At 45.3% G+C, this 15,136-nt stretch overlaps 1 protein-coding gene across 2 annotated transcripts in view; it reads right to left on the reverse strand.

Moving 5' to 3' along the window:
* Positions 1–1,153: 1,153 nt before the first annotated feature.
* The window catches only part of Slc25a17 (solute carrier family 25 member 17), a 35,292-nt gene continuing 21,309 nt past the window's right edge, over positions 1,154–15,136 (reverse strand). For both annotated transcript variants that reach the window (XM_055603056.1, XM_055603057.1), the window contains exons 5-9: positions 8,737–8,853; positions 7,069–7,214; positions 6,893–6,988; positions 4,635–4,717; positions 1,154–2,012 (exon numbers count right to left, since the gene is read on the reverse strand). In XM_055603056.1, coding sequence (XP_055459031.1) covers positions 1,865–2,012; positions 4,635–4,717; positions 6,893–6,988; positions 7,069–7,214; positions 8,737–8,853 — 590 coding nt within the window. In that variant the 3' untranslated portion in view covers positions 1,154–1,864. The remainder of the gene's footprint in view (positions 2,013–4,634; positions 4,718–6,892; positions 6,989–7,068; positions 7,215–8,736; positions 8,854–15,136) is intronic.

Consider the following 15,136-nt stretch of genomic DNA (forward strand, 5'->3'; position numbering starts at 1 on the left):
TTTAATAACCACACACTCTGAAGTCACCACAATGGAGGAAGAGGAAACACGAGAAATTTCCACACAGAGTTGAAATCTACAGAATCCCTGTTACTCTGTGACTGACTGAAAACACAGACTTACTTACAAACAGTATGTCATTCTGTCAGAGAGACAAAAACCAAACCACAACAATCAAAGTTATTCTACTAAGAGGAAGCCACACTTGATCTTACCCAAGAGGCCGGGAATAAAGAATTCTATATATGCGAAGAGAATTTGCATTGTGGATGGGTGGATGGAGCTATCTGTATCCACTCCTGCTGTGTGCTCTGAGGGAAGGAATTGATGACATGAGATACTGAGATTTCTCAGAGTCCGTCTTTCCCACAACAGTCTAGTTTTCCTTTGAGAGAAATATTTATCTGGCTTCCGTAATGGAAGCCAATCCCATCGTCTGTTGGGCCAGAGGCCCTAAGATCTCCTGAACTCTATTATAGATGGGAATTAGCTAGGGATCTTGTTAAACTACAAAATATGACTCGGAGGGCCTGGGCTGCAAGCCTAACGCACGCTCAGCTGATGCCATCAGCTGCTTGATGGGCCATATTTTACAGTAGTAGGACTCTAAGGAACGCTTTCAAATAGAAATAACCTGCATCAAATGCTTCTGAAAATACCGCGTCCACGCAGACTCTGCCAGGGAAGAGAGTCCACACGAGGCACCTACCTCTCAGTGCACTTTTACCATCTTTCTTTAACCGCCCGGCTGCGCGCTGTCTCAGTTGCTGGTCCATCGCTATGATAGAACACCACGAACAAAGCACCTTACACAAGAAAGCGTCTCCTGTGGGGCTTACGGTTTCAGACCATCTGTGACCGCCGTGGCGGGGAGCAGGTGAGCAGGCGCGGCCCTGGAGCGGCAGCCGAGGGCTCGCATCTTGAGGCACAATCATGAGGCAGAGAAAGCCAAGTGGGAATGGTGTGGGCTTTGAAACCTCAAAGCCAGCCCCCAGTGACACACCTCCTCTACCTCCTCACCCTTCCCAAACAGCTCACCAGCTGGGAACCAAGTATTCACACACGCCCCCCCCCCCCCCCCCCGGGCCACTCTCACTGAAAACACCAGACACACCCACTTACCACCTTAGCAAAGAGCAACTTTCAGGAATGATTTTCGTGTGTGTGCTGACAATTTATTGAGGCTTGTCTGACTGGGGCTTGTATGAATGGACATAGAACATCAAGGCTTTTTTTTTGTAATAAAAGACAATTCAAAATAAATACGCATTTTAAACAAAAACTATGTCAAACACTAATGAATAACCAATGTTTGCAAATTTTAAGAAAAATCATTTAGGATTAATAATTTTCATTTCCCCCACAGGATAAATAGCTCACTCAGCTCTCAGCTCTCTTTAAACAGGATGAAAAGAGTCAAACAGAAATAAAGTCATGCCCCTGGCATAGTCATGACGTTATTTTCAGTGGGGAACTCTTTACCAAGATTAAGACACACAGAAGTATCTGAGAAGAATCATGTCACTGAATTGTCTGGAACCCGGGAATGCATTTTGGGAAAGAAAACAAGCAGCAAAGTTGAGAAAAGCTTTAGACGGAAAGTCCATTCCCCTTGAGAAAAACTAATAAACACCCACAAACTTCCACCTTCAGGTTTTCAAACTAGTCTACCCTCTACCCCCAAATCCAGCCAAACACCATACACTGAGTTGGCAATAGGCTCAGCTGGCTATCCTCCCTGGTTAGCCTTTGAGGCCTTTCCAGCCAGTGACAGGAATGTCTGTGTGGATGGAACCAGAGCGCAAGGAGATCCTCGCCTCTTCTCTCCGTGCAGCGCGTGTGCCTCGTGTCCCGTGGGCAGGGCTCAGTGCTTCTGTGTGCTCTTCAGGCCCATCACGGCGAAGGTGGCAGCTGTCAGTTTCTCGTACACAAGGAACATGAGGGCAGCCGTGAGCACTGTCTGCAGCAGCTTGGCCTCAAGGCCTTTGTAGAGTCCCATTATTCCAAAGCGCCTAAAAGAAAGGAGGTTGGGGGGAAAAAGTTGTGTTTTTTTTTGTTTTTGTTTTTGTTTTTTAAATCTTAGAGAGATCTGCTGCCCTGATAGTTTTTCTCTGAAAGGGTTTCTCTTTGGGATCAAAACAAGCACTGGAGGTTTTCAATTCCAACAGTCTGCTGCTGGAAGACTTCCGAGCTTTGAAGGCACGAGGGACAGATGAAGAAGCTCAGTACTGAGGGGCCATCGATACTGTCTTTATTATAGTTGTCACTAGCTAGTGGGATGCTGCCAACACAGCACTAATAAAATACAGACTCTGAAAGTTTCTGAAACCATCATAATGCCCTAAACCAGAGAGCTAAGAACTTTTAAGTTTAATGGGTCCCAACTCAGGTATTTCAACTGAACAGCCCCTAAGTGGTAGGAAAGCCATTAATTGGTTTAGATGATTTTAACCTCCATAGAGCTAACGGAAGAGACGAAAATGAAAAGCTGTCTGATTCTCAGACCCGCCTGTACATTTGGTCCTAGGGTGCAAATGACATTCAACAAGAACCTGAGTTACCCAGGGCTGCTGGTTAAAATACAGATCTGCTGGCCCACTCCCAGAGTGGCTGACTCATAAACTTTGGGACAGGACTCAAAAAATGTGCCTGTCCAACAAGCTCCTCCAGGTGGTGAGGAGGAGCATGTCAGCTCGGGGACCAGGACTTAAGAGCTCCTCAGAGAACTTGTTGGCTAGAACCCAAAGCTCAGAGCAAATAACCACTGCCACATCTGTATTTTTTTTTTTTTTTGTGGGTTCTCATGAAAGCACTTCATGAACTGAGCCATCTCCCCAGCCCTTCAAGTGTTTCTTAATCACATAAACCTGGAGAGGCTTGGTATGTTATGTCATTGTCAGTGACAGTAACCAGAAGCCAGATATGGCAAACGAAAATTAAAACAATGGCTGGGCAGTGGTGGTGCGTGCCTTTAATCTTAGCACTTGGGAGGCAAAGGCAGGAGGATCTCTTTGAGTTCAAGGCCAGGCTTGCCTGAAGAGCTGGTTCCAGGTCAGCCAAGGCTATAAAAGAAACCCTGTCTCGGAAAAAAAAAAAAAGAAAACTGAAAAAACTGAAACAATGGGAAACTCGGGTTCTCAGTAGCATTGGCGCTATTTCCTGTGCTCGGTGCAGCAGTCACAACACTGCTGGACAGCGTGGCGTCACTGCAGAACAAGCTCCTGCAGAGCAACGGCAGCCAGCCGTTCACCTGGCTCTGCCTCTCTCTAGTGTTGGACTGTTTTCTCCAAAGATCTGCAAAATGGGAACACAACCACTTTTCTGCGGGGCTGAGTGAGGACCAAACAAGACCAAGAAACAAGATGTGAGAACACTTTGATTTGCAAATTATAGGGCCTCGTCAATTTCCAATTGACATCATCTTAGTTAAACCCCTTAGCTACGCCCATCTTCCTTAACCTTCTCAGTGCTGGCAAAACTTTTAATTGCTGTCACTCTTGGAGGTCAATTAGCAATGTCTCTAAATACATGACTTTTGAAATTATAAAATGTCAAAATTTTACATGTTCTAATTCTTTTAACTAGGTAATTCCACATATAGGACTCACCCTATAATTATGATTGCTTAATTGTACAAGGCTCATTTATAGTCGTCACTAATCAACGACTGTTAAAAAAAAAAAAAAAAAAAAAAAAAAAAAAAAACCTTCAGACAGCCGAGGCAGTCATCAGTAGATGCACTAGTGAATACGTCACAGTGATTTACACGACAGGAAACCAGTACAAGTCGATGCTTGTCAATGGCAAGGGACGGGTGTGATGCCCAGGTTACAAGACAGGAGAAAATGAGGCAGGACGATGCCTCAAGTTTGAGGCTAGCCTGGTCTACTTGGCAAGTACTAGCCCAGTCAGGGCTACAGAGCAAGACTCTGCCTCAAAAAAAATAAAAACAAAACAGTAAGCAGATATATATACTGAAAACATATGTTTCGTGTAATTCTCTAGAAATGTCATACTTTACAGCAACTACCTCTTGGAAGAGGAACAAAAAGAGAGGGAAACTGGTTTTTACATATATGTAAATATGTAATTTTTTTTTTTTTTTACATTTAACTGGCTTTAACTTGGTGAGTTTTGTTTTATTTACTTTGAGACAGTCTCATTCACTATGTGGCCCAGGTTGTCTTAGAACTTGCTCTATAGGACCTGGCTGGCCTCAAACGCACTGAGATCAGCCCGCCTCTGCCTCCCATGTGCTGGGATTAAAGGCGCGGGCCACGATGCCTGGCTTCTTTATTTTTTTCTTGGTGCTAGGGTTTGAATCCAGAACTGGGCACATACTAAGGACAGGCTCCACCACAAAGATCTACTCCTAGCCCTGGGGGTTCCCTTCCCAAAGGAGTTCTGTATATTTATAACTAGCAAGGAATAAGGACCTGAACTTTCCCATAATTCTCCAAACTGCCATCAAATCACCACGCTCCTAAACTAAGGAAAACCTGAACACAAGGGATGGTTTGGAGGCTGCTGCTGCACTAGAGCAAGAACAGCTCATGCGACCACCCCACCCGTCCATCCTGGAAGAGGAGGCTGCAGAAAGGGAAGGCAGGACAGGAGGCATCTCTCACACTCACTTGACTCGCTGGTGAAGAAGATAGAGAACATTCCGGAGACTCCCCAGTGTCCTGTTTTCTGGGTTTAGTCTATGACGTCCAAACTGAGAAGGAAGGAAAAGAAAGGAGATAATTACTATTTATCACTGGGTTTTTTTTTTAATCTTAATTTTGCTTTTTAAAAAGATTTATTTTTATTTTCGTCATGTGTATGTGTGTGTGTGTAGGTGCACATCTGGAGTGCTGGTGCCCATGGAATCCAGAAGAGGGTGTTAGGTTCCCAGGAGCTGGAGTTACAGGAGGCTGTGAGCTGGGAAGTGCTGGGAGGTGCATTTGGGTCCTTAAGCATCGAGTCATCACTCCAGCCCCTCTTTATCTTAACTTCTGCTTAGGGAATTACATTGGAGTAACGTCTCATAGCACAGCATTTGATAATAAACATATCCAGTTAGCACCACTGATTTTATTAATTCTCTTTTTCAATTAAATAAATCAAAATAAAAATCCTTCTCAATAAAGAAAGCATTTTTTAAATTGTTCTGGGGATGGAGTGAAGGCCTTCAATATGCTGAAATAGATACCCTCCGCACTGATCTACCTCCTCAGCATCATAACTTTCAGTTTCACAGAGAATTATGGGAAAACTCTACCCGTACAGACAAAAACAAAGCAGAAGCATGTGGCTGGGACGATGTGGGTGGTGACATGGGGGTCGGGGTGGAAACGTCCAGGTCTTTAAGACAGTCTGCCTGGTAAACACTGATCAGTCAGAATCGCTGCAGTCTACACTCTTCAAATCATGTATCACAAATGTGTTAAAAACATTTATGTGAACGCTAGCGGAATCCCTTCCATCAAAAGGGATTTACACAAAAATTGGACATTAGCAAAAACACTTTTCATGGAGAATAGTGCTTTTAACTGATATACCAGCTTCATTTTCTCTAGCAATAAATCCTTCAAATGTTCTCTCCAGAACAGATTCTTAACAATATTTTGGTTGTGCTGGGAATGGAACTCAGGAGCTCGAACATGCTAAGTAAGCCCCGGTATAGTTGTATACTGAGCAACACAGCAAGCCCCAGCACAGATCCTGAATCTGTCCACATCCTGTCTCCACTGCCGCTCACCTAGTCTGGGCTATCATGGTCCCACCTGGATTACCAAAATGGTCTCCTACCCAATTGGGCCCTCTTTTTCCTTCTCTTTAGCTTGGGGGTGGGGATGAACCTGTGTGCAGGGGGAGGCGAAACAGGGCCTCTGTTGTCTTTTCTGGATCTCACTGGCCCAGAAGCTTGTAGTATTGGCTCAGCTGGCTGGCTAGCCAGCTTTTAAGATCCCATGCTAGGGTTATAGGCACAGGAGTGGGTGCTGGAGATTTGAACTCAGGTTCATATGCTTACAGAGCAAACACTCTTACCCTGCCCCTCCCTATCAGCTGACCAATCCACACTGGCCTTCCAGAATGTACATCAACTTAAAAGTTCTTCCAAGGCCTCCTGCTGGGCTGAGACTAAAATCTTCCCACCCACTTTCCTCACCTACAGCTACTTTTCCTGTAATTCTTCCGGTTTCTTGCTGGGAAAGCCACTCCCCGCCACAGCTGCCTCCTTCCAGCTCCTAAGATGAAGCAAGCCTTGGCAAGTCATCTGGGAAGCACTGTCCTCCCCTTCACATTCCCTTGCACCCGGACTTCAGTGTGCCTCGCAGAGAGGCGGGCATTCAGCCATCCTGCCACACTGCGGCCTCATCAGTAACCAGTGCTCTTCCGGCCTAAAGGGCTGATTCAGCCTGTGATAACGACCTGGCTCTTTCACTTGCTGTCTCCTTGAAGACAGGGACCATGCTGGACCCCCCAGCTTCTCAAAGAGTGCCTGAAAATGTCTGAATGTATAAGCAACCAAATGTGTGGAAAAACTGAGATCTGAAAGTGCTTTGGAAAAGTTTAATGAGGGAACTAAGGGAGTTAAGGGTCATCTGCTCCATGGCACCTGGCAAACAATGTGCATGAGAAGGAAGCAAGCTCAGGTTGTCCTGGGGTCCCTGAGGAATCTCTTCACACATAAGGTTTTCCTGAGACAACATATTACTAAGAAATTACAATGTAAAAATCATTCCATGACATGCGGAGAGCCAGCCAGAAGCCTGGTTAGCAGAGACTGGCACACAGGGAAAAACAGGCCAAAGCACTCAGGCATAACCCGCAGAATTGCTTTTAAGGTTTCAGGATGTATTTCAGGTGTCACTGGATTTACTTTAGGGGGAACCCCAGCACTCACCCTCAGAATCGACTGTACCGTCTGCATGGGATAGGTGACCGTGGTGGCAATCGCTTTGGCTATTGCTCCAATGATGAACACATCCAGAGAAGAGAGCTGGACAGCAAAGGAGGAACCATTTCAATGGAGCAAGGAAACAGGCATTTCTTTCACACACTTTTAAAAGTAGGGATTACCTTCGTCCGCTTCTTTAAAAGCTGCCGTTTTAAGCCTTCGTAGAACATGAATTGGATGGCAGGATTGAAGACCAACAGCAAGGAGGGAAAGGTGCCATTCCACAGAGCCAAGATCCCTTCATCTCGAATAATCTGGTGGAATGCATCTAAGCAAGAAGGCAGGCTTTTGAAAAGCACCACGACAGTGCCCTAACTAGAAAAAGACAGTTATTCTGTTCAAATGGGCCCAGACAGAAACCATCCTCCATTCAACGGTGTTTTGGGGCCGATTCCCTAATTAGGTACATTTCTGTTCATCTAGGTTTTGTTTGTTTGTCTTAAAGATGTTCTTGCTATGTAACCCAGTGTGGCCCTGTATCTCCCTGCCTCAGACCGCAGGGGTGGACTGCCGTGCACTGTGGTTAACTGCTGTTTAATAACCATCAGAATGTGATGCCAGCCTCCAGCAGTATGCTTTTCCTGGCAACCCCGGGTTTGGAATGCTGCACTGTCAGCACGCCGGGCACTGGAAACCACAAACCGTATATTTCACAAGGCCTAGCATAACACAAGATAAAACAGTCTCTTAGCATCTATAATGAAGGACTTACAAGAAAAAAAAAAAAAAAAAAAAAAAACACTTGTGTTACAAAGAGAAATGAACGAGAAAGAGAGCCTGGCCATGCGACTCTACTAAAAAGCAGAAGCCAGGCACAATCCCAGCATTCTGGAGACTGAGACAGGAAGATCAAGACTTCAAAGCCAGGTGTGATCTTGCCTTGAAAAAGCAGAACTTTAAAGCCATCAGCTATGCTCATAGTATCTTTATCCGAAGGCACCATTACAGATTAAAGAGTGTACATTCTTTAAAAATATTAACCTGGGCTGGTTATGGTGCAAACACCCACACCACCAGCACTGGGAGGCTAAAAGGCAGGAGGACCTCAAGGTTGAGGCCAGCCAAGGTTACATCGTAGACAGGAGCAAGATGGGTGTGGTGGGTGACACCTGTCATTCAGCACTTGGAGGGCTGATACGACCTGCAGACCAGGCTAGGCCATTGCGCTCAAGGCCAACCTGGGAAACAGCAAAACTCTTGTCTCAAAAAAAACCCCATGTTTGCCTAGCATATACAAAGCCATGGGTTCTGGCATGGCACTGTGATGGACTCCCATAATCCCAACACTGAGATGTGGAGGCAGGAAGATCAGAAGTTCAAGTTCTTCAGCTATGAGTTTGAGGCAAGCCCAGGCTAGAAGAGACTTAAAAACAAATCAAAACTCCAAACCAAAACAACAAAATTTAGTTTATGGGTATAGCTCAGGAGTAGAATACTTGTCTAGCATACTTGAGACCCTGGGCTTAATACCTAGCACTGCAATAAATAAATAAATAAATAAATAAATAAATAAATAAATAAATAAATGAATAAATAAATAATAAAAGCTCACACTCTCCCCCCCCCCATCCCTAGTCTTAGGCTTGTTAACAGCAGGTGAGACACAAGTAGGGGCACAGGTGAGAGTGTTCTCTGGTGTGCCAGTGTTTTGAAGAGAGAGTGTGCAGGGCTGAGTCCCTGCCCACCACAGACACACCAACGATGATCTGCTGGAGTGTGGGCTGTCTGCTTGGCAGCTTTACTGTGGAAGCAGATTTCAAACACAAAGGACACATCCCAAAGACGCCTACCGATAATGCCTTTGTAGTTAGTTGGTATAATGTCTTCGTTCCGAAACTTTGCACCTTGCAGCTTCAGTCTGGTGTTCACCACCCAGAGCGGAGTCGTTAGCAACACATTCACCACTCCTGCAAAACAGAGACACCGGAGGGCAGCCTCACCTTCTAATCTCTGTTGTCTTAAATTACTTGCCTATATGCCGCTTACAACCCTGCTGCCGTACGGCACGTGCTACCGCTATTAGATGCAATCCTCACATGAAAGGAATGGATGGAGGATTTCCTTACTCAGCGAGGGCAATCTTTTTTTTTTTTTTTTTTTTTTTTTTTTTTTTAGAGCTGGGGATTTCACTCAGGGATAGAGCAGTTGTCTAACACATGCCTGGTTCAATCACTAGCAACACAAAACGAAAACAAAAACAAAACACATGGCTACCGACAAAACACAGCAGCAGTTTGATAGAGTTTTAAACACAACTGTTAAATAACAGCCCCAGAGAGGGGAGTATTCTGTTGACACCATGTTAAGTCTATGTCAACATGAAGAAAACCGCCAGCTCTCGAGTAAGTAGCACACGTTTTTTAAACAAGTATGATCTGGTACTGTGGGTGAGAGGTGAGACGACAGAGCGACATTTCCAAGTGCTTCAACTGGGACCAAAAGCTCACAGAAGAGCCCATCACTCACAGGATTAGGGCAGGCGGCAGCAGGCAGGAGTTACAAAGTGCCACAAAATACCCAAAAGAGCCCCGGGAGCACTGTGACCCTGGCAAGCACGAACACCGACCTTGGCCCCAGGGCTGCCTCAGGGCAGCACAGTGAGCCAGGGGCTTCTTTGAAAACACAGGGTTCCAATTTAACAGCATCTTGAGATATTAAAACTTCCTCATCGTCCTGAAACGATTAAAGAAAATACCATACAGGATTGTAACAAAATGTCTGACAGGTGATGTAGACTTCATAACTACAGGACAAGCAAGGAACAAGCGGTGAGTATGTCCAATGAGTGTGTATGATGGGACCGTGTGGCTCCAGCTGAGCCCTGAAGAACAAAGAGGAATGTTCCTGGGGGAAAAAAAAAAAAAGATGCCCCCCCCCCGCCCTTGGCTGAAAATCCTTTAAACATGAAACAGAGAAAAAAAAAATGTTTTCATTTAAGGAATCTCAAAATACCCTACAGAGAAAACAGTTTAATCAAGGATAAACTTGGTGAAAGCAGCAAAGAGACTCAGATCTATCGTTATATTTGTTTCATACAGTCATCAAAGTAAGACGATTTTCTGCTTATTTTCCAGGAGTATTGTACCAACATATTTCCCCCAAATAAAAGACAGGGTCAGGTAATCTTACGAACTGCACGTCTACAGATTCACATACGACTGCAAAGCCATCTGTGGCTCTGACTCTATTCATACATTGTCTCGAGGCATTGATCACAATCTGAAAAAAACAAAAACAAAAACAAAAAACTGTGCCTGCCACAGAAGATCTTTCTTTGCTAGACCCTTTCTAAAAAGGCCCCACTGTCCCCACAGCCCATCTGCCAAGGGTGCAGAACGGATACCTACTTGATATGATGTACACTTCACTTCACAGAGACAAATCAATAACTGGGAAAATCAGGCCAGAAAATGCCAGTGTCGGCAGCTCCCCTCTGCCCCCCAGGAGAAAGAGAGGACAGAAGAGCTTGGAATCCATGGATACCACAGAAAAGCACAGTGCATGCACCTTCCCAAACAAATTAAATGCATTGCCTGATTTTTTTAGAAATAAAAACATTCTTCAGGCTCTATTCAAGAGGTAGGCAGGCATACACAAAACATTTCAGGGGCAACACAGCCAAGACTAAGATTCAGCCATTATTTAAGGCTCAGCAGAAAGACTGTAAGATGCTGAGGACAACCTCAAGTACAAAGTGCACCACAATATTTAAATGAAGGGATGGGAAGTCACTGCAAGCGCCTGAGAGGATAGAGTACTCCCTTTATCCTCTGAGCCAGGATGGACGGAGAGGTACCTTTTTACCACGATAATTTTATGAATTCTGGGGTGGAATGCTCTCAAAATACTTGACAATGCTTTTTAAAAACTTCACTAAAATTTGCAACTTACATAATCAAGCAAATGGCAGCATTCCAGAGCTCCTCATGACTAACTCCAGTTCCTAATAACACACCACAGGCAGACCTCGAGGGAGCCGGAGCAGCACTCTTGTTGGCTCTAATCTGTGGGTGCTACTCAGCTCCAAGACCTGAGTGCTAATTAATCCTCTCCCTTCCTAAGAACAGGGGGTTATTCTTCTTGAGTATCTATGAATCTACTTTTTCTTTTCCTTTTCAGTAACAATCATTTATGAGAAAGCAGAACCAAAATCAAGAGCTGTGAAACACTAACCAAACACATGAAAACCACTCAGCCGTCCAAGTAAAGGAGTGTAAAGGAGCATGGGAACACCACACCAATCCTCCCATCCAGGTAAAGGAGCCGGGAAACACCACCCCAAACTCAGCAGCTATTATACTAATTTTTAAATGTAGCCTCTTGGAGGCTAGAAGCAGCTCCACTCCAGCGTTCCCTTCTTTGCCTAAAGATGAAACCATCCTTGCGTGTCATAGGAGAGAAGGCTGTCTGTAACTACAACTGTCTGTTTGTGAAGGGCTGTCACAAGCTGCTGTCTGTCTCCCCAGCCAACTCACTTCCAGACAGAATCGTATAAGCCACTCTGCTCTCGAGGCCTACTCATTCCCTCTAATGAACATTTATTACTACCACTCAAAACCGACCTCTCTCTTGGACAGGAAAGGGTACACAGGTTAATGTGTAGCCACTAACCTGAGGTTGCTTCCTGTGCAATTTAAATACATTTGCTCTGTTGCACATCATGATGTATTCCTCCCAAGAGAGGCAGCGGGCAGGTATCTGTGGCTTTCATCTGCCACTTTGTTTTATTCCTGCTAACCTGTCTACTGTCGGCTCATCTCAGAAACCTTTCAAAGGAAAGAAGCAGCCACTGTTCATCCTCACACCAGGAATATCTGGGTATAGCTGTTTACCCCTGAAATCTTAAAACTAAACGGCCTTGAAATGTGTCTCAGACACACAGCCCAGGAGTGTGTGTAATAATGGCAGCGGATGCAGGAAGATGTCCAGGGCTGGGGAGATGGAGCTCAGATCATCATCACCCCAATAAACAGCTGGGCATGAATGGCGGTATGTGCCTATACATCCCGTGCTGTGTGTGTGTGTGCGCGCGTGCGCAGCTATCCTATCTAGAAATGGTGGGGCTCTCGATTCAGTGTGAGACCCCATCTCAAGGGAACAAGCAGAGACCTGTAGAAGATGGTGTCCAATATACTCCACTAACACGAAAGCGGATTCCTGCACACATATGCATATAGGGTTACTGGCATGCTCGGGTGTGCATGTCACGCACACACACTATTTAAATAAATAATTTTGTTTTGTTTTTCAAGACAGGGTTTCCCTGTATAGCCTTGGCTGTCCTGGACTCACTCTGTAGACCAGGCTGACCTCGAACTCACAGAGATCTGCCTGTAAGTAAATTAAATTTTAAAAAGAGGAAGAAAATGGCAAATCAATCTTGGGAGGTTGAAGCAGGAGGATCATTAAGTTCAAAGCCAGCACAGTCTATATAGTGAGATCACAAAATCAATCCCCCAAAAAGATAGAATAAAATAAAACAAAATGGCAGATGAAAGCCTCATAATCTAACCCACTGTCTCCCCAGGGAGGAGAGCAAGATGATGTTCAGCAAGAATAAACCTGACTGGCCAGATTAAGGCGGAGGCAGGAAGTACATTCTCAACTCTCCAAACAGTGGCAACTGACATTCAAAAGTGCTGCTGCTCAAAACTATAATTCATAAATGTGACAAGCACTGTCTTCATTTATGCCATCTGTAAGGCTCTAGTCCCAAATTCTCCCAGGTGCGTCTATGGGATTTTTCTGTGGAAATACAATAAATATTAACAAACTTCTAAGTTTCAAGCAGAATCTGAATAACAATAAACCAGCAGTTCACAACCTGCGGGGCAAGACCACTGGGGGTGTCCAGTGACCCTTGTATAGGGTTCAATGACCCTTTTATAGATGCTGCCGAAGACCACTGGAAAACAGAGATATTACAATTCATGATTCAGAGCAGCAGCAGAATTACAGTTATAAAGTAGCAATGAAAATAACTTTGTGATTGGGGTCACCATAACACAAGGAACTGTGTTAAAGGGTCATCACATTAGGAAGGCTGGGAACCAACAACTAAAGCTGTGCCTCGCTCTCTCTTCAGAGAAAGGGATGCTTGTTTCTCTGGTGCTAGCACAGTGGCAGGGCTCACAGAGAAAAGGCAGCTAAAATTACTGCAAGACTGGTATGGATTGAAATAGGAACACGTTATCGGGAGAAGTTTGAAGCTCACAAAAGTAATTCCCAAGGAATTCTGTGCCATAAGAAAGGACTTCTAACAGAGGACCTCAGAACCTCCGTCTTAAATACCTCTTTAATTCCAAGCTTCTCGAGTACAACACTGACATGTTAAGGAGGTCACTGCTGTGTGCTCCTGTGTAGGATGGTGTTGGGGACACTGTCCTTCAGGCACACTGTGCTCATCACTATCTTCTTCATTCTTGTGAAATTTTATTTTATATATGTATACTTGTGTGAACTTACAGCAGACGATGTATGTACAGGAGCCTATGAAGGCCTGAAGAGAGTCTGATCCCTTGGAATTAGACATTCGTGAGCCTGAGTAAGCGTGTGGGTGCTCTTGACCACTCGGCCATCTCTTCAGCCCTGGTCATCACCTCTTAACATTCGCTCACAGAAGGACTGGGGATGGACTATGAGACCCTCATCTTAGACAACCGCTCCCTAGATGTGTGCAACTCTGCCTAGGCTGCACATGGTCTTGAGAAGTGCTAAAATATACAGGAAATGCGAATTTGACTGGAGGAAGCACTTATTTATGTAGCTTTCAGGAAGTAGCTTTCATCCATGCTGGAAGGAGACTTCCTGGGGATACAGCTGTTTTGGGGTCACCCACGGTCTTACAGCTCAGCTATGCTCTTCTAAGTAAGGTCAAGAAATTCATTTGTCCACCAAGCTGGACATGGGAGTCTCCGAGATGAACAGACATCTCAGTGCAGACAGGGACCACGAAGATCAAAGATAGGCTTGGGAGAATGTGCGGTGGCACTGTTCCTGCCGTGGGCATGAACATCAAAGGAAGCTAAGGAAGGAGCACCTTGGACTAGGGAGGAGGTGGCCCCGTGTGGTATGGAATGGCATGCCTTCTTGCCACAGTAAGTTACCTTGTCCTTGCCATGCGGCCAAGTCTGCTCCATCTGCAGGTGGTGCCTGTGGGGTAATCCCAGAGTGCCTGTCTTCCTCTTTGTGGTACAGAGTGCCACGCTTTCTATCACACAAGTGCAGGGACATCTCCAAAATAGCTGACAGATGGAGAACGACTGGGATCCTGAAATGTGCAGGTAGGGGATGGAACTGTAAGCAGGCTGTGGCATCAGCTGCGGGTGCTTTGCTATGATGGTTAAGACAGGCAGTGAGGCTCAGCTGTCTGTCCAGGAGAAACATGCCCATACAAAAGAGAAATTACAACGAGAAAAGGGATATGCGGATTCTTTGTTCTGCCTAGCCTCTGAGTTGGCAGGAAAAGTGGGAGAAAGGGATGTGATGGAGAGGCTGGTTACTGGGGGAGGCTGGAAAGGACAGACAGTACAGATTAGATCTGTGCTGGTTATGGCTTGAATGAATGTCCTTGTGGTCTTTAGTTGGTCGTGCTGTTTAGTTGGTCACGGAGGAAGGACAACACTGAGGGTGAGCTGTGAGGGTTTATAGCCTTACCCCACTTCCCGCTCATTCCTTCTCCTTCCTTTGTGTGGTAGAAGTAGGATCCCTCAGCCTCTTGCTCCTAACTGATCTGTCTTGCTTCCTCTACTCTTCTTCAAGTCATCTCAGCACAGTGCCCAGTGGGTTCATGTTGAAACACAGGTGGGAGCCTCTCGATGCTGCTGAGAGCCCTCCAGTTGCTTCTGATCTCTTGTACTGCAGAGCACTGTGCGACTTGGTCCTTCTGTGCTCTTTAGTCACACTGGCCTCTGTTCTGGTCTGGAACATTGCTGGCATGTTTCTGCCTATCTGTGTCACCTCCTTTAAAATGCTCACAGTGACCAGGCGGTGAAGGGGTGTGGGCCTTTAAGGCAGATGGAGCTCTGTGAATTCTAAGGCCAGCCTGGTTTATAGAATTAGTTCTGGGACAGAAAAGGCTATAAAAAGAAACCATGTCCCCAAACAAACAAACAAACAAACAAGCAAAGACCACACTGTCTAAAACAGTTCCTTTGCTAACCCATAGCACCCTCCACCCCACTTCTCTAA

Source organism: Psammomys obesus, unplaced genomic scaffold (assembly GCF_907164565.1).
Source record: "Psammomys obesus unplaced genomic scaffold, mPsaObe1.curated_primary_1811, whole genome shotgun sequence".
In the NCBI taxonomy this organism is placed as follows: domain Eukaryota; kingdom Metazoa; phylum Chordata; class Mammalia; order Rodentia; family Muridae; genus Psammomys; species Psammomys obesus.